Here is a 20,642-nt window from a genome sequence, read left to right on the forward strand (position 1 = left end):
TGCAGACCCGCAGTGTGAAGAGTGACTGGGTTGCCTGGGAGTTATTCGGGATGATAAAGGCGATGTCACAGATAGACGGCGTCACACTGTGTTACACTGGTCACTGCCGCACTGAACACGTTCCAGCGCCAGCGCTCACATTTTTAATGTTCTGCCATGTCTTTTGTGCCATGTACACACACCCACACACACACACACACACGGCATTTAAATGTGATTCAAACAGCCCGTCACGATGACTGAAGTCCTCCGAGCAACGTGACTTGTTTTGCCGGCGCGTTTACGAGACTCGACTGGTTGGCTAGTCGAAACACATCCTACGTTGCAGCCAAATGATATTAATAAAAGAAAGGCACTGTCTGTGTAGTGACTGATAGTGAATTGCAAAAAGGTGACAGGCTCACAAATTTGTAAACAGTTTTCCGTGGCATGAACATTGCTATGCATTAAACATCCTCGCCTCGTCTCTGCACTCTGGTCTTCCCTTTTGCATGTAGCTGAAATTAAACTTCACAGTATAAATAGAAAGCCTGCATGTTGGCCACAGGATGAATTCTAATAACCTTGGTCACTTATTATATCCAACTGCAGGTCAGTATTCACACTGCTCAAGTGAAAACTTGATTATTGGCACATTCCAGGCATTCCTATATTCTTCCCATCCATACTAAACTCTTAAAGCACAATCGTCGCACGGAATTGGACGATGGAGCCTCTGTTTCGGCGCGTCAAGTTAAGTTTAGCCAGTTGCAGGGAACAAGGAAGGGAATTGGCCGTGGCAAAAGGAACGAGAAGCAAATCGAGCGTGGTGGACTCGATCATTTAGAGCCATTACAGCGGGGAGCGGCATCTGTTGAACCATCAAGTTGCAACACCGCGTTATTACGAGTGAAGCGAGGTCTCACCACGCCACACAGGAGGGATTCTGCCTTGTGAAATATTCACCGCCACCAGACATGAAGCTGACACTGAGGGATTAAATGTAAAGTAGTAGCCCTCTCCCTGTGTGATCTGGTCTGGAATCAAATCTGTATTCCCGCTGGAGGCAAAAAAAAATAAAATAAAAAATGGAATATGAAGTGCATGTTTAAAGTGAAATGTGTTCCTAATCTAACAAAGACAAGGCTGCTTCTTTAAGGTCCGACAAAATGTGCTAAACCGCTATAGCTGGTACACAACACTCCTCTTGTGGACTCACATGGTCTATACAATATTCATATCAAATTCTCACACATGTGGGCACACAAACCCCTTACTCTGCACAAAAGGAAGAGTGTGCTTCACACGCAACCATGAGATTACATACTAGATACCACTTAAGGACATACAGTAAGTGGCCTTTACGATTAAAATACTTAATATTTGGTTCTTTACAGACCATTATGTTAACTTTGCAGCCATCCCTGAATTAATCTTAATATTCCATTGTGTCATGGTGCTGCTCCAGTGCACTCTCATGCTCCCCTGGGTGCATAGACATAAAGATCTCCAACTTAAACATATGGGAAGCGGTTGAGAGTCTCGCCGCTTGTCAGTAAAGCGACAGTAAAGCCTTCGAGATAATGCATGCAGAACACACCGGACCCCAATCTCGGCTGCACTGATTTCGGGCTCTGGCACGTTCAATTCTGACAGTTGCTGCAGATCTAACATTACAGCTGGCACAGCCGCAGACTCATGAATCACTCATCCCGAGATAAAACAGATAAATGCATCCTGCTTTAGCTGAGAGGAAGAGAGAGACAGACACAGAGAGAGAGGAAGATGAGGATCAGGATGTGGTGTTGAAAGATAAGATGGCTGCCGTGAATAATGGAAACAATAGAGCTCCATTACACATATTTCCGAGCACTTCCCAACCTGTATATATATATATATGTGTACCTATATATATAGTATATAATAAACAGTAGATGGAGGGATTGGACTATAAAAAACGCCCACCTGAAAGGAAAACAGATGGATTTACCGTCCATTCTGTAACTTCATTTGGTAGTTAATTGAATCAGCATAGTAGCTGCGGGGGAAAATTGAATGAAACAGGCCAAAGAAAAGAACCATATTGGACGGGATTAAAATGAGGCTCTGGCGATGAAAGCCTTAATGAAATTTACATCAGCCATGTTTTCAAATTAGTGCAGATTCTCCCTAAGATAATCCTGGATTTCTTGTTGTCAAAGATAATTGAATGTGTTTTCTTTGAGGCGACGTTGTTTATTTACGTCAATTTTCATTTGAACATTTTGTCACAAGAAGGGACTCTTTAATGAGCTTTAAGATTTTCCAATATAGGGGGCCCCCATCTGACAGTCGTCTCCGTAGAGGACCGATAATAACCCGGCAACAGTCCCCCTTAATGTGATTTTGTCCCTATTCTAAACCTCGCCAAGTCTTCAACTCATCGGCACTGTAGAACATGGTGCAAATTTGATCTCGCCTTCCTCAGACTGGGTTGGCACATCTGCACACACACACACACACACACACACACACACATGCTGGCTGAGGAATTTGCAGTGATGGCTGCATCTGTTGTTCTGGCTTTGTATCAACGGAGATTCAGTAGACAAAGTGATTAACATTTGAGAAGGTGAAACAATCCGAAATCTTGTTTAAATCATGAAAAAGGCTTAAAAAGCGATTCATTTAGTAATCGATTAATAATCGATTCATCGAGTAATGGTTTCAGCTCCAGCACGCTCGCCTTTGCAGCAAGAAGACCCGGGTTCGAGCCCCAGTTGGAACAAGGGCCTTTCTGCATGGAGTTTGCATGCTCTCCCCGTGTGTGTGTGGGATTTCTGCGGGTTCTCTGGTTCCCCCCCCACAGTCCAAAGACATACAGATTTGTAGATTAGGTAAATTGGACACTCTAAATTGACTGCAGGCGTGTGAGTAAGATGGCTGTTTGTCTCTGTGTGTGGCCCTATGATAAATGCAAAAAATGAAAATATGTGCTTGTGTAATTGACTTGAATTCAGTGTATTTATCTAATCACACCCTTTTTTGGACTTATTTACTTATTAAGGCTTAAGATACTAAAGATAATTAGACTTGTTTCAAGGTTGTTTTTCAAGTGCCATTTTCTTGCTGCACTGGCAGATCATTTTGCTTGAAACAAGTCATTTTCCCCTAATAGTGGTTATATTTTCTTGTTTTTTTAGAGGCATTCTTTACAGGGTGTGACACCGCCTATCGCCCTATGCCATCTGACTGCCACAACACCCCCGCGACCCTCATGTGGAGGATAAAGTGGTAGAAAATGGATCAATGGAAGATGGAACTCGGAGCCCTAGACATGACATGAGGAAAAAAGGACTCTAGTTCATGGGCATGAAATACTGTGCATGTTAATAAAGTATTCTGACGATGATTCTGATGTTATACTTATTTTGTGGCCACAATGTAGTATTTAATAATTTAAACCAACTTTTTTGGTTTTTCAGCTTCTTAAATGTGAATATTCTCTGTTTTTTCTTTGAACAAAATCATTAAAACTGAATCATTAAAGTTTGTGGACAAAACAAGACATTGGAGAACATCAGCATGTCGAGGTTTGGTGTTAACACCAATCAACGTGAACATTTTCTGACAACAAACAAGTACTTGATCAATTGCCCTTTACTGTAGTGCCACGTTTAGAATGCACGCTAAAGCTGGCGTTTCATACATTTTACACTTTTATTTTTTTTAGAATAACAGCCAAGGCTTTACGGTTAAGTGCTCCTCACTGATTGCAGTATACAGAAACCACCTGGAGACACTGTCCCTCTAACTTTAATTAGTTCGGCAAGAACACTTGGCTGCAGGTGCTGCTCATATTGATTCAGCTTTGGGCATATTATAGAGTAGCAGGACAAATAATGATAAAACACTGAGTAGCCGGTAGAATAATAGCTGCATTTAGAGAGAGCAACAAACTTTGAATAGTCCAATGTGCAGGGTCAGTGATTTTATCTATTTTCAACCAGATCAACAAAGAACTGTAGTATAATTGCTGGATTTATGATGATACCGTCTGTACACTCCCTTTCTATTAAGGCCTGTAAAGACAGTGTATTACAACGCGCAGGGATCAACCTTGAAGCAATATCTCACCCTTGAAAATGTCCCAGTTTTCCCATGCAAGTGATTTCAACAAAGTACCAGTCTCTTGTTCTTGAAATAAAGACATTATAATTGCTATTCCAGAAGATCAAAATCTCTCTTAAGTCCTTACATGCAACAATGTTTTTTTTGTTCACTCTCTGAGGCAGCGTCTTTAGAAAGGATACACTTCTTCTTTGCTGCACAAACACTCCAGAAGTGATGATCGTTTCAATGGGACAAATTAAAGGCATTCTTCTTTGTGTAGAGGGACGAAACAAACACCCGGCTAATTCTATTGTGAGAAGAAATAAGAGAGTGTGTTGTTCACAGTGCTGCATTTGAGGTGGCAATTAGATTAGGAAGCTGTGCTTAGCAAAAACCAGTGTAATGTTAATGCCAGTTTTGATTACAACAAATGCATGGTCACAGGCACTGAGCAGGAATCAGTCTTGCATTACATCCTCTTATTGCTCTTTGTAGCCTGGTTCTCCACATGAGACAACGCCGCTCTGTGTGAAGTGACAACAAGCGCACAAGCTCTGCAACTGGCTGGTACAGTGAGGTCATTTAAATTAAATTACACCCGAATATTCCTCCCACAACGGAGGAATATTAGTGCCACATGTAAAACAAACAATCAGAATTTGGACTTTAATCTCTGTATTCTGACTTTTTTCTCATGCTGTTTCTTTCTTCTTTTTTTGTGGCCATAATACATAATATAATAGTCTAACAAATTACAGTTATGCATCTTAAGGTTTCAAAATAAACAAACTAATGTCAGGTAAAAAAAAAAAAAAAAACAGAGCAAATATCTGCAAGATATCACACGGCGCCCTCTAACACAATGTAGCATCTGTTTGATCTGCAATCGTTTCAAAAAGAAGCGAGGCGGGTGTAAGCAAAAGTAAAAGCTGTGACTAGAAAGTGAAATCCATTAACACCGCTCATTTATTTGACATTTGCTTTCTGCAAAATGAATTCCTGCTCTGCCTCTGCCTCTTAATCTGCCCGTGCCTTTTCCTCGACAGAGGGAAGCACTGATTTATGTTCCAGCGCCTCATGTCATTCATTTCTGTCACTTACTTCATCAGTGCTCGTTCGTAGACTGTCATACGGGCTCCACTTTTCTTGTTTTTTTTCCCCAATGAATTCAGAAAAGGGTTTACCAAACTGTTACCTGCTCCTGTTTGACTTTGACGTTGTTTAAAACATACACGTTTTATGGTAAGTGCAGCCACCAGACACTTAATCTACAACGCAGGAAGGCAGAAATGGCAGGAAGTGAACCTGTTTTCCAGAGTCAATCACAATCTACCACCACATGCAGGCAGTTTATTATGACCCTGTCCTTATTTATTTTCTGGCCCTTTTATGGTTAAAATAAGCATGAAAAACACAAACAAAAGGGATCTAAGAAATGCCCTGGTGTAAAAAAAAAAAAATTGGCACATATATATATAACAATAGCATGTATTTTTATACATATTGGTTATTATATTATGTTATATTTAACATTGTCTCAACAAATGTCTCTGGAGTGTCCAAACTGGTGTATATTCCTTCATATTCTTCATATTAGCCCTTATGGGTTTCTAACACACATTCATTGATACTTTTATGTTATTTATTTGTACTTGTCTGTGTTAAATTGGCCGGAGTGGTTCTGCTGCTGTAGCCAATCTGCTTTAAGGATGGACACGGTGTGAATTCAGCAAAGTTCTTCTGTATTACTTCTGTTGTAAAGAGTGGTTATTTGAGTAAGTGTTGTTTCTTTATCATTTCAAACCCGTGCATGAAAATCCAACCGCCACGCCACGTTCTAACACTTAAATCACATTTTTCTCTCCCATTCTGATGCTCACTCTGAACTTCACAAGGATGTTATGACCATGTCTTCATAGAGTCGCTGCTATGTGATTAGATACGATCAGATATCTGTGTTAAAAGGTGGCCGCTGAGTGTACGTTAAGGACGTATTATCAGTTGAGTTCATGTGTCTCTTGCTCCTTGGAAAGCCCGTGGGTGCTGTGTGCCTCTTCAAATGTCAGAAGAAAAAAGGGTTTTAACACAAGTGATATTTTGCGCTATTTATCTCCCTCCACACTGAGCTCCTGCAGGACAAGCACCGACATCACAGAGCTCGACTCGTGCGGGCTCATTTCTAACGCTCCTACGGGACTCGAGTGAAAGATTACATTGAAAGCAGCACAGCAGAGAAGTGATCTAATCTGCTGTGTTCAAAACTCTGCATGGACAATGTTGTGTCTGTGTCACGAGCTAATGCTTTGTTTGCTTGTGCATGGTTTAGGGGCACGGGCTTAGGGTTCTTCACTGGTGTAGAAAGTGTGATTTAGTGTTCAAGTAATGTAATGTAGGATAGTGGACAAATACATTTAGCCAAAGTCAGGAAAGGAACTAGTTCTGGCATAGGCTACAGTTTTCTATAAGGACTGCCAACTACGACCAAAAAACTACACTTATGAAGCAGTGGGATTTAACATGAAATATCAGAACTCTTGTGGCCAATACTTTGAGTCTGTGGGGGTCGAGCAAAGTCGCCATAGCACGTCTCTTTTATGTGGCCATCTTGGTAATCATTCATTGTGAGAGAAGTACCATTTCCTATCGAGTATGCCATTACTTTACATATTAGCAATGAGGGAAAAAATTACATGCAGGTAAACTGGCACTTGAGTAAAAACCCTGGTAGATGCCTGTGGAGTGCTGTTGTGAGAGCTATTACAGCAATCACTATGATAGGTCACATTACTTAAGTCTCTCCACTTGTCTTTGTCTTGGTTTTCTTGTCTCCCACTGTGCTTTTCTCCCTGGCCCTGTGAGTTCCTGCAGAGAGGCACTTTTCCTCCCCGTGTGCACGCAGTGTCTTACTCGCTAGGCTGCCACAATTCCTCTCATCAGCATCTGTGTACGCAGACCTCCGCTCTCGCAAGAAGTGCTTCACGCTAATTGTTATGTGCGCGCTCTGCTCTGCATTTGTACATTTAAACTTGAAAGTTTCTGCGATCTGGTAATTTTTTTTACTGCCCTGCCTTCAATAAAAGCTAAATTCTGATCTTGCCTGAAGCCTGAGTGTTTTCTTCTGAATGTTCAACAACTCTTTTATGACGTTGTTGGGTGAGTATGTCTATATAATGGAATGGAAACTTTGGTTTTTGCTTACCTTTGTACGCGAGCAAAATAGTCATTTAATTATAAGCAAATCTCAATCTATGTTTTCGTATCCATTAATCCTGATGACACAGGTAACTTCTACTTGAAAGCATTCAGTGTAAAATGTCTGGTCAGCAAAAATAGAAACAACAAACCGTGCACTGATGTGTGACAATGACTGGTGGCTAAATTCAGTCCTACACCGATTGGATCTGAAGGGCTTCTTCATTTCTTTCAAAGTGTTCACACAATGGTTTTGGCTCACTGTGCATGATCAGAGGCTGGGGGTGATTATCAAGGTGCCACAGCCGTGCACCACATAAATGCATCACTTTAAGGAGATAATTGGCTGTGAAAGCTTTACAGATACATTCTCTAACCAATAAATCTCCTGGAACGGAATTGCTTTCATAACTTGTTTTGTAACCTTTGCAGGCCACAAATAAATGTGAAAAGTTGCAAATGATGTGATGAATTGTCGTTGTCTCAGCGAGGCCATTCGGTGCAAAAATAGCACCTACTGTAGAACGGCACATTACATGTTAGGTTGTTACTTACTCTGCGCCACAGGAAAAGGAGAGGAGGCAGAGGAGGAGTGAGTCTACAGGCTGCATTTTAATGATTTAAATGGCTGGTGTGAAGTTAACTGAAGTCCAATTTTGTAAGTTTAACAACAACAAAAAATGTTTTAAAGGCCTGTGTTTAGTAACTTAATTAAGATGTAGAGATGCACTCACTCCCTTACAACCTCGTTTATCGCTTTGTAGCCGGGGGTGTACTCACCACATCATCACCCCTCCAAAAAAACTGAAACTTGCCGCAGTCCTGGAACGGCACAGACTATCTGCAGTGGACATGTTACATTAACTGTGAAATTGGGAAGTAGCGACTGTTTTTCCTGGCAATTTCTGTTTGCTATGTGGAAATGTTAATGTGCACAATTAACTAATCAGCTTATGCCAGCTGGAATGCTTGGCAGCCCGGTCTGTCAGATTCAGCTCCTCTCTTGAAAACAACTTGAAAGATTGTGGTAATTTCATGTCTTGCCGGGCTCGAGCAGCTTTAGCTTGGATAGTAGTCGAGGAAGATATTCGGCTCGGGGTTTGTCTGCTTTCGATGTCACAGTTTTTCGTTCGCTGAAACTTTAGAGATTTAAGGAATGTATTATGTTAATACGGCAAGTGATGATGATGCACCAGACATTGAGAAAATGAGGTAATGTGCGATTGAAATACTGGTTTCAATGATAACAAAAATTCGAAATTTGAATGCAGTAGCTGGTGTTTAACCAGAGAGAGAGGCAGAAGGTAAGCTGATTTTTTTTTTTTGGTGTGAATACTTTGCACCTGGATCAACAACTTATTTTGCATTTCCACTAGCTCAACTCGACTTGAATCGACTTTTTAGTAGCTGCAATACTACTAAACGGCCACTGATTGGTCAGAGAGGCACAAGCAAGACGTCCGTCACAAGAATCAAGCCGAACAATGCCAAACTGTAGATCAGTTAAAAAAACCTGGAAAAAATGACCAGGGAAATGTCTAAAATCTCAATAAAAGTTAGCTAATACACTTTGTCAGTGTCACCTTGTTGTCTCCTATCGTCATGTGACAATTGTCCGCTGCTGCTCTACAGCACAAACAATTTCATTTTCCATCTCAACCTTTTACTGACGTGAAAATTGGTTCAATGTTTGTAAAAAAAATAAAAAATAACACAGATATGACCCTTCAATGTTTTCAACTGGGATTGCAGTAAAAGTTAAATGTCTCAAATATCACCTTTGAATTCTGGGTTCAAAATTATTATATTCAAATGTTCCGCCGCCCACTATTTAAGCTTTTAATTGCTATGACGGACTGACGGATTATCTGGACGGATGCATCATTTAGTAAAGCAATGTGCTAATTAATTATTGACAAAAAAAGAAAAGAAGAGAGAGAATAGTCAATGTCTTGTCAAACATGGAAAAGACTAATACAAATGGACATTCACTGCCGTCTCCCTCGTCTAATCCTATGCATTGAGGAATCCACTTTGACAATTGGGTGAAAGTATTTTTCACCGCTTTCATTCCACAGCAGTTGTCTTGATTATAAGAATCCTTAATTTGTCATTAGGGCTGATTAATTCCATTAATCTTAAATGTATAAAGTCATTCACTAATGCCACTAAAGAAAATCAATTATTCGCCATGGCAACCGGCCTAAAGAGGACAGTGAGTGTGGGAGTTTAACAAATGCATAAGAGGATCACAAGAATTGCCACTCTTGCCGCTGAGTGCGCCTCTGCCAACAAGCAGCAAGCTGCAGGAATTACTGTCGCGAAACCCACCTTCATTTCCAGAGTCATGGTGTTCAATAACGTGTCATTGCGTCATATTTGCCCACAGTTCTTTAAATATGTTGAAAGAATGTGACAGCATGACCTTCAGCCTTCCACCACCGACCTTTAGTCCGTTGACGGTGGTGTCAACAAACGTGAAACAGGACTCGGTCATATCTGCTTCTCAAAAGCCAGATAAATCCAAGTGCAAAGAAATTGGCCTTTAAAGTGGAATCCATTGATTGTCTCGCTGGCTCTGTTAAGCACCCCCCCCTTCCTGTCGGATCAGCATGTAGCTATGGTTTTCCTTCAACCATAGCGATCCATTTTGCTCAGCTGAGCTTTTTGGCCATGATATGACCTGGCTAAGCTCCACCTGAAGCACAAAAAACCTTTCAGTGTGATAAAAATCATATCTGACTGAAGACCCCGAGAGCTAATAACAGCCAACGACAGAACAGTAGCTGTGTCACTGCTGGTGGTGGTGGGTGTGGAAACAAAAACCAGAAAACAAGGAGATGTCTCGTATGAGAAAAGTGTTATCAGTTTTACCGGAAGAGTTATTTCTCACTCTGAAAGCAAAACGCGTTGCCACTGCCTTCTATTATAAAAGAAAAATAGAATCAAACATCCTCTACATGCGGGCATACGTGATTGATACGAATCTTAAACTCCCTCAACTTACATTAAGCTGACATATCGTTAAGCAAAAAAGGCTGCTGAGTAAATGCTCACTTAGGGACATGTCTTGTCCCTTTCAGGAGACATTTTCAACCATCAGCAACTGTAATGAAAACAAATGGTTTGGCCGGTTACATAGAGATAGAAAGCAGCTGGGTTACAGCCAGATATAGCGGCGCTATAGACGCTGCCAACCGAGGCCATGTGGGTGTTGCATTCACAAAGACTGGCAGCGAGAACAAATAAAAGATGAATATCTATTACTGACTGATTCCGAGAACGATACTGAGAGCGTGCTAACAGATGTACATTTTTTTATAAATGATCAGTTCATTCACAATTCACGCTGTAATCATGATTGAGATCTTCCTATATTAAATAACTAAATCATCTGGCATGTATTATGTAACTTCTTTATAACAGAGGCTTTTTTTTGCCCCTGTGAAATATTTTTCACGGGTATTTTGGATCATTATCAGAGCAGTTTTATCAAATGTTGCAAAACCCTGCCAGAGTATTGTACAAATCAAATTAAACTCAAACTATTTAAGACCTCTTTAATACCATTATGCCAACGGCACGAATATAACAATTTAAAGGACATAAGGGAGGATCAGGATGGATTCTAAGCTCTAGAAAATGATTATATAGTTATGTTGCATGACAGACCAATATCAACTGTTAAACAAATATTGCTTTCTTCTTTTCTTTTACACAATGATTTTCAACTCAGTCTTTGCAAAAGTTAACTATCTATTTTCAGGGGCATTAAAGGCTCCTGTAATTTCTGACTAAACAATCACTATACCAGGGAAATACAAGCTAATCCTTGGTGGAAAACAAGGCTATCTGTTGTTCTTTTATCTGCTAATACATGACTCTAATCTACACATTAGCCACATCATCTCTGATGTAGATCAGTCAACGTCTTACCTGTAGCCACTGTGACTGGTCACTGTGTCCAGCCGTCCAAGCGTTGACCTTGCCTTGTTTGTCCAAACGGGCTTTCCCTGGTTCCCAGGTGAACATGTCCATGTTGAGCGTCCTGAAGATGCTGGAGGCCGTGAGCTGGTAGTCCTGGATATGGCCGGACTTCATTCCCAGTGGCTCTGAACAACCTAGGAGCCATGAAAACGAATAGTTTACAAACGGCGGCGAAAATACAAACCCCAACAAATAAAGCACAGTGCTGTGCAAAAAGCCACCATTAAATTTGGAGTTATTTCCTAATGTCATTATTAGAATACGAACCAGATATGCGATATTAAAATAACAGACAATTGTTTTTCAGAAGCGACCCTGGCTCCTATTATACCAGGTTTAATCAAGACATACTACGGCAATAAATTCACATATTCTAGGTTTAATCAAGACATACTACGGCAAAATTCCAACGGTTTCTGAAAGCTGAGAAGTTGCACGTCAAAGCAAACATGTGGTTATCACGGTAAATTCCCTCGCGTTGTTTCAGGAAGCAGGCAAATCAGAGTCTTAGTCACCAGAGGGCACCAGGTTTTTGGACAAACGACTCAAACAAATGTTATTTTTAATGTGTTTTATACGTTTCAAATTTCAAATTTAACATGCAGAATCTGGTGTTCATGTCCAACTACAGTGTTGTTTTTAAATAAATCTTCATTTTGAATTGTTAATACACTATTTTAACATGCAGTAAATTGCAAATAACTGCCAACTTCTGGACAAAAGCACTTACTCACAGCACATTTTCTGGTTTAAATAAGCAAAAAAAAGTGCAGACAGACATTTTGAGGCTTAGGTGTTCAAGGGTTAAGACACAGGAACTTTTTTGGCACATGTAGGTTTATTACAACCGCACAACTATTTGTATACTGTTGGATTAAGTTGGATGAAATAATCCCAGCTCACGCACCTGTTAGCTCGCAACCGAGCAGCTCCATGCGTAGGGTACAGTGCCTCCTGCAGACTTGGGGGTACATGCGCACATACTGGGCTTCAATGGGAGGGGTGAAGGAGTTGGCTGATGGAGTGTTGTTATCAACGTTGCCTCTGAAAATCTGTTGCAGGAGGTGGAATAACAGCAGATGGGGTGAGTATGATGGTACAGCAGATCAGTTTTGGTGTAATGTGGCAGTCTATCTCGCGCTGTCTCTAGTGTCTACTCCACACTCGACAAATTGCTGTCATTCAAGGTCAATGATCTAGAATTACAAAGAAAAATAGATAATTTCTTGCACCATTTGAGCCAGTAATTTAGAATAACGGTGCAGTGTTTTAAATTAGTGCTCTGGTTATATTGCCAGATATTCTGAAGTGTATCATCCAAATGTCCTGAGTTAGCCTATAACAGAGTCTCGGATTTGAGAGACTGATGTAGAGCATGTATAGGGTGCAGACAGTGGGGCAGAGAATAGAGAAAACTCGAGATAGAGTGGTGTGTTCATGCGATACGGGGGAATAGGAGCTGTCACTGGCCGGCAACAAGTCAAAGTGGAAGCAAACAAAATCTGATATAATACGGTGGTAAGGTGTTTGGCTCCTAAAACTTAGCCATTCAAAACTTGTGATCAAATATATCTCTTCTGACTTTGTCACCCCACAGAAAATTGTGTGACAAATTTGAATGATAAAAAAAAGCTAAGTGTTAAAAAATTGCTGTGAAACACTGGAGGCACCTGGAGGAATCAAACCCACATAGGTTTGAGCAGGCACTGTATTGAATTCCATTGAAACGTTTTGAGTCATTACGCCACAGTTGTCATTTTTTTTCACAGGTTCTTAGACAATAATTTAACTTGCTTTTCACATCCTTAAATTTACATTCGGCCTCACACTTTTTTTTTTTTGCTCTCTGTACAACAAATATTGTGAGTGATAGCTTAAAATTCAAGCCCAGGCCTAATATCTTGCGTAATAAATTTGAGTAGACATTTGAAAGTCAGGGTCATTCAGGACTCGGCCAAATGGAAGACAGCCGTGGATTGCTGTCAGGAATGATAGAACACTGTGTGGCCTATTTGGTGGCTGTTCATCCCCAAATAGTATAAAAATTCAATCTAGAAGTCATAAAAGTGGAAGAGGTAAGGGGCAGCAAGATGGGCCCGGTGTGTGCTAGCTAATTAAAAAGCCATCTCATCATGTCCTCCACCCTGTCCTTGACTGAGTGCCTTGTCTCCAGTGTGTGCATGTGTACGAGTGTGTGTCTTTGTCTGTGTGTTAAGAGTGAGAAGCTAAAGGGGTTAGAGTAGAGAGATGACAACGGTTGTGCCTGACTGTGTTTGTGCTCCCACGTGTGTGTCTCACCATATCGTCATCTTTGCCCTTGACTTTGTACGTTCTCCAGGTCTTTCCATCATCACTGTAGGCAACTTTGTAAGACTTGACGTACTCTGGGCTGCCGATGCGCTTTGCACCCTGGGTAATTAGGCCCGTGACCCTCATTCTCCGCTGCAGATTGATCTGTGGAGTCAAGAAAAAAAAGAGTTCGGAAATTAGGAAATATTGTTTTTTCAGACACTGTGAATGTGGGAGTCAGTGCACAAGAAGTGTGTATATGCAAGTCATGGGAAACAATTCACTCCCTTGTCTCTTCTCTGTCAGGGCCATCCATCTTATTCTGAGAGTCTGTGATCAAATGGAACATTTAATCAATCCTCAAGCTCCAGATCAATTCTGTCAGCCCTGTGCAGACTGTCAATATGGAGCCAATGTAAAGTGGCTTGAAGAGCCAAGAGGAAAAGAAAGAGTTTAGAGAGAGGAAAGTGATGAATGTTTAACAGATCCCGCTTAGTGTACATGATAGGATAAATATTAACTAAGCACAATGGATGTTTCACACACTGGCATTAGGTTTGCTTTGGCAAGCTTTTTGACATATTTCTTAAAACTGCACCTTTTCCACACACTTTCTTCTCCAAAATTGGCAAAGTGTGTTTAACAAGGTTGACACTATGTAATCATGTTTTTTTTTGTTTACCTACCAGAATAGATGAACAGAATACTGGCAAAAGATCCTTCCATAAAGGCCAAGAAACTCTTGCAAAGTAATTAAATTGCAAAGGACAAGATGATCTCAGTGATTAGTTTCACCTCTTCAAAACAGATAATGTCACAGAGTCTCAGCCATGGCGGTACCCCACTGACAACTTAGTCAGCTGTGATGGACCGACTGTTTAATTTGAACTTTTGATGATTAGATCATTTATTTCTTAAGCAAGACTTTGTTTAACAGTGATATTTTTGAACAGGGCTCAGCAGGGCATCCGTGGCGATAGCAACGTTTGCACAGGTTTGTAAACAACCCTAGTTATCTCTGCAAACTAATGTGTGCAAACAACAGATTAGACATTTGCGATAACATCTTTTTGCTGACACTAACATGAAACAAAAGCCAGACACTGCATCATATTAAATAGCTCTGGAAGACTTAACCTGGGCAGTGCCGTTATCTTCACCAAGCTTAAGAGAAGATGTGATTTAGTGGAGCGATTTGACCGTGGAGACTGGCAATTTACGGCCTTTTGTAGTCTGACAAAATATGATGAGGCAAACAAACAATCCTGGCAATTATTCAATCATCAAACTCAATTTCAGAGGGAAAGAAATACACTCTGACAACATATATATAAGCAGCACTGTCTATTTTTCCATAGCTGCAGAAGTGAAGGAAGCAGAAAACAAGCACATGGCCATTAACCTTAAATGGAAGAGGGGAATCTGAAAAGGAAATTCAGACCAAAATAGAATGAGACTCAACTGCAATTTTTCTGGACTAATTTTAAAATTTAGACAAAAAAAGTCAATAACCTTTGCAAACAAAAACTTTGCTTACAATGTGAACATGTATTCAGGCTGGTGTCGTCGGGGATTGGACCTCATTTTCCAGTGCAGACATGTCTTTATTTCTATAAAATTATACACTTTAAAAACAAAATATTTGGCTGCAAACACTCCTACTAATAGACACAGCCTTCTGCATTATACTCTCTTCCTGTGTTATTCAAACAAAGAAAAGACAATGAGTTGTGTCTCCTGAGGTTACTCGTGATTACAATATTGAGTATTATGCATCCAGAATGAGAAAACAACTGTTTTTCACTGACCTTGTCAAAAACTATCGTTGCTGCCGCCCATTTAAAGTGACAATTCAAAATGACAACCCTTTTTTTCTACATAAACCAACGTTTCAGGTTAATTATACATAAGGACCCCTATAAGAGCCCCAGTAGAGCCACTCCATCTCATTCAAAGCACTTCTCCACTCTTCTCAGTTTTCTCCATTGAGATAGATGCTTCTTGCACTAATTAGGGACCCTGTCACTAAAAGGCCACTGCCTGGGTAATTGGGATGATCCTTCACATATTTTAATGACCACTCAGAAATGCACCTCTGTCACTTCGGCACTAATAGTGATGCATTTATTTGTTTGACTGAGGCATTGTTGGGAGCATCCTGAGTGTGCGGACCTTTTGTCCACGGAGCTTAATGTGTCAGGTTGAAGGAACCATGTCTTCATTTGAGACACAATTAACGTGAATCGTGTGGAATGCACTAAAACAGCAAATAAATTTAGCAGGCCACATATTTATAAACCATTCACAACTATTCATAATTTGGTTTCATAATAAAATATGTTCCTAACATTAGTTCAAGTTTTTTGTGCACTTCCCAAATATACACTATGCATGCCTGCATGTTCATTTTCCCATGTTATTTCTATATATTTGCCATTACAAAGCAAAAATCAGCAACTGTAATACTGTTGATGTCATGAATTTGCTTCCAATCAGTTCAAACACTCCCACAAAACTCCAGTACACAGCGATAAAGGTCCATGCAGGTTAATGGGAATCTTGTGAAACTGTGAACACAGTAAAACGAGTATAAAGTATTAAACACTGGCACTAAACATGAAGCTAATTTAGCGTCGTTAGCGATTAGCATTAGCGGTTAGCGTCCGCGATTAGCATTAGCGGTTAGCTACTGATAACCTGTCATTAGACATTTAAACAGTACTCACAGACGTTGCCTGAGCAGAGAGGGGGGAAGAATAGCTATAAACGACTTAACACTCTCAAAGGGTCCACTCTAAAGTAAAGCAACACTGTTGGAAGTGTTCAATATTCAACACTGTCATAGAGATGCAGCAACACTCGAAAGCGGGGATGTCAAAACTTCTCTTTGAGGAGGGCCAGATTTGATTGAACCGTAAGAGTTACATACAGTTGCACTGTTTTATAATAATTTCCTTGTCCTTGAGTGAAATAATGAAAGAAATCTGCCTTTCTATCATAAGTAAAGAGTGTCCACTCATCATTACTAGTTGTTTTCCCCAAAATAATAATTCTGTTATGTAGTGTCAAATAAATATATAAAGTTTTGAAATTGTGTTTATGTACACTCTCATTTTGTCTGAGATGTTTTCTGTTCAAAAGTGCTCCAAATAACAGTGCAAAAAAAAAAAAGACTTAACCGAAAGGCAAAGTTTAGAGTCGAGTCGTACACTTTCACCCTTTCCTATTTCTAGACGTACATGTTGTTGTGTTTGTCGAACGATCTGTGGTAAAATGCATAAACCTATAAAAAAAATCTGTATCACTCGCTAAATAATAATAAAAAAAATGAATGTCTACATCAAACCATTTCTATTCCCGAGCTCCATTTGCAGCAGCAGAAAGAAGAAATACGGCTTGTTTGCAGGGGCACAACTCAAGGTGTTTTCTGTCTGAAAAATATTCATAACTCTGAGAAATTGTTCAGCATTAACCACTGACAACATCCTGGAATTGACTTTCCTGTTGCAATTCAGACACTACTTTCAGGAAACACATTTTTGAAAGCTGAAGGCTATCGACAAACACAACTTGCAGGGGTTTTATATCTAGCACGAAAAAAAAGACATTGTTTTCCTCTTTGCATTTACATTTTTATCAAATGTATAGTGCTGTTTTATAAGGAATCCATGTCAGAAGCAATTTGGCTTGTGATGACTTTCCTTGAAAGTAGTTAAGAGCCCTGTGGCACTGTGATTCAAACACACACATATTCATTTTATTTATTTACTTGGAGGGGTGACGGTAGCTCAAGTCGTCTTTCAACTGGAAGGCTGTGTCCTCGAGTCTACATGCCGATGTGTCCTTGGGCAAGACACGAACCCCACCTTGCTTCTGACGGCTATGCTGGCAGCATGCAAATGTGTATGAAACTGTATGAATGTGTGAGTGAATGGGTATGAATGGGTGGCTGTAAGTTGTAGCTACTTGGTCAAGTTTGAGCCTGATAAGGATTCAGAAAAATCTCTAAACTGTTGACTGCCGTTATGCTGTGTTTCTGTCTGGTTTACAGCTGAAGCACGCAGCAGACTAGAACATTTCATAGGGTTGCACTCTCCAAAGCACCACAGACAGACATGGAATTGGAGCCTATTCTAGTTTTATTTATTGATAAATGGCACATGCCCGGCAGATGTGAGCACAAAAATGGAAAACTGAATCTGGTTATTATGTAATTAACTCATTTTGTCTCACATTAAATTATGTATAGACCCCTCACAACCTTCATAAATGATCTGGCTTGTTTCATCCTTACACCACAGCTGGCTGGAGCTTAACTTTCCTGATATTGGTCAGACCAGTTACATATTTCCCTTGAGAGTTCGATGCAATTTTGTGTGCGAGCTCATAGTGGCAAAGGCTGAGGAAAACTGATATTGTCACAGTACATAATGTGGACGTGTGACACACATGAACACATGAACTGATGTATAAACCCAAAGAGATTTAAATAGTGTTTTGTGTGTTTTAGTCTTTGCACTGCTGTGATGAATTATTCAAAGTTGGTTGATTCATATGTTAAGGTTTATTGGGGAAAACAATGCTAAAACTGACTGATATCTAACGTGACATGTTGCACCAGAGAAAACCAGAAATAGACGGGGAAAAAAAAATCCTCATCCCTATTCTGATAGGGTTGTCATCTGTCAGTGTAACCTGTTTGACTTGGCAGACGCGCAAACGCAGTCACGCCGCATCACTTTGCGCTACAAAAGCACATGTCTATGCCTCCTTAGGATAATCCCAGTACACTGACACGACTGTAAACCTCTGAACTCACGTCCCAATTATCCGGGCCTTGTGTAGAAACACACGGCGCCTGCAGCATCCTGTGCAACATCCCACGTGGCATCATTAAAGTCAAACAATGTTTTATGTTCCATCGCTTCACCCTCACCATGTGCCAGGCTTCTCTTCTTTCACTCACATCGACTGTTTCTTTGACTTTCACTCTCTTTTCCCACATTTTTTTCCCCCTCTCCCAAATCTATTTGTGCCCTGTCATCCTAGTTACTATTCTCTTGTTACAGGTACAGTTTCGCTTTCTCCACCACGCTGTCAAAGTGTAGTATGTTTCTCTTTTTTATTCTCACTGCGTATCATAGCGTTTTTGAAAGCAGCTTGTTTCAAAGGTTGCTGTCAGCATTTGTGTTATCACAGATGTGAGTGACGAGTGTAAGAAATGTAACATTATTTTCCGCAATAATGAATTTAAGTAGCTTAATTATTAATTACCATAATTCTTTTTTTTATCTGGGATACTGTGAAACACGCAGCCGACGGAGCCTTGGAAGAGACGTTGAGGGCAAATTTATGCGACAGAAGTTTTATAAGCCACAGCTGTTTGTGTTCACGCAGTCGAGCCAGATCATTTCAGGTGAGGGAGAACATTTTCATTTAAATCCGTGTCTGATACAATGAAACCTGGCATTGAAATGTTGCCATAATTCACTAAAGCCACGGTTACACAAGATTTAGAGGCCCAGGAATTTGAGTACAGAAGACGGAAGTTTGGCATCTATCTATAAATTCCAGGAACGTCTGTCTGTCCGTCCGTCCGTGTGCTCGTGTGCCGATGATCCGACTGATTTCAAACTTGACAGGTGCCTTGACCAAGAGTAAGTGCAGTACCAAGTTCGACGTGGTTTGGATAAGTAATGCAAAAGAGATCGGCCCCGCTCTACTGTAGCCACTCCCCCTCTCACTCACACAGCACTGTGAGTGAGACAAGGAGCAGTGCAGCTAAGGCAGATGACGAACGCAGTGAACCTTTGCTGTGTAATAGTAACAATGAGCACTCAAACACACCAAACCAACAATTACTAAAAACACACACAAAAACAGATTTTGCACGGGCACTGCACTAGTGTGGAATAATTAGGGACTTTTTAGCACTTTAGGCTCACAGCATGTTTTAGAATTGATTGTAAGAACTTAGTGATCACTTCAGGACCTGACCTTTAATTATTGTTATATTTGAGCTGTCAAAAGGTCTTCTATACTAAAAACCTGAATAAATACGTAAGCCTTTTGCAGTTGCGGGCCTGAGGCTTTCAGAAAACAAAATTTAATTGGCAGAGCCATTTGTGATTTTATTTTCCCTTTAACTGTCTCCAACCTATAATGATTTCATGAGTTCTGTTTTATTGTTGTTGCCTCGCAGAAGCACCAAGTACCTTGATTATCCTCTATCAAGATTTTCTTTTAAAGTATTGTCCTTTCACAGTCAACAGTTTATAACTACATCCATAACTATTAGTCAAATAAATGAAAACAATGGAAGCTGAAGTGCCCAAATTTAGGTGTTTTTTGTTATTAATATTCTCATTTTGTTTGTGAACGTGAATGATTTAACATTATTTGTAAGCGCTAGTGTCTGAGTGAGGGAGCGTTTGTATACCTGCACAACACAACAACATTTATGTACTCTGAGATAGATAGATAGATAGATAGATAGATAGATAGATAGATGGATAGATAGATAGATACTTTATTCATCTCACAGAGAAATTCACATCTCACAGAGAAATTCACAGCAGAATTCACTTCTAAAACTTTTCACGGGCGCCTCTTTGTGCTTTCAGTCACACTCCACACTTTACTAGTGCAACAGTTGCTATTGTCTCAATCTGTCTTGACATGAAACAAATCACTTCCTGTGTGCAGCAATGGGAATGTCAAGATCTAAACTCTGCTACACTCAGAAACACAGAGAGAGTCGTGTGGAGGTTTGTTTTAGTCAAACAAAACTATTTAAAGCTACAAAACAATGGATTTATTTCTAATTAAGAGTGTGTCTTTGTGTGTCTCCTGTCCCGTGACAGTGCTTTACCTGGATCCATGGCCATCTGTCATTTTCGGCAGCGGTCCAGGCGTTGACCAGGCCCTTCTTGTTGAGGCGCGCAAAGTAAGGGTACCACTTCTGCAGGCCGAAGAGAGCGCGGTGGGTAGAAGAGGCCGTTATCTGTTGGTTGGAGATTATCCCGCCCTCCATGCCCAGCGGTCCAGAGCATTCTGAGTGAAGAGAGGGAGAGAGAGAGTGATACAGATGACCCTTCATACAG

At 40.4% G+C, this 20,642-nt stretch overlaps 1 protein-coding gene across 1 annotated transcript in view; it reads right to left on the reverse strand.

Annotated features, from left to right (window-relative positions):
• Positions 1-20,642, reverse strand: part of LOC122769418 (EGF-like repeat and discoidin I-like domain-containing protein 3) — a 114,239-nt gene that overhangs the window by 10,196 nt on the left and 83,401 nt on the right. The window contains exons 5-8 of the mRNA XM_044025938.1: positions 20,411-20,592; positions 13,549-13,704; positions 12,158-12,302; positions 11,200-11,384 (exon numbers count right to left, since the gene is read on the reverse strand). Of these exons, the coding sequence (XP_043881873.1) occupies positions 11,200-11,384; positions 12,158-12,302; positions 13,549-13,704; positions 20,411-20,592 (668 nt within the window). The remainder of the gene's footprint in view (positions 1-11,199; positions 11,385-12,157; positions 12,303-13,548; positions 13,705-20,410; positions 20,593-20,642) is intronic.

The sequence above is a fragment of the Solea senegalensis genome, linkage group LG5, assembly GCF_019176455.1.
Source record: "Solea senegalensis isolate Sse05_10M linkage group LG5, IFAPA_SoseM_1, whole genome shotgun sequence".
Classification (NCBI taxonomy): domain Eukaryota; kingdom Metazoa; phylum Chordata; class Actinopteri; order Pleuronectiformes; family Soleidae; genus Solea; species Solea senegalensis.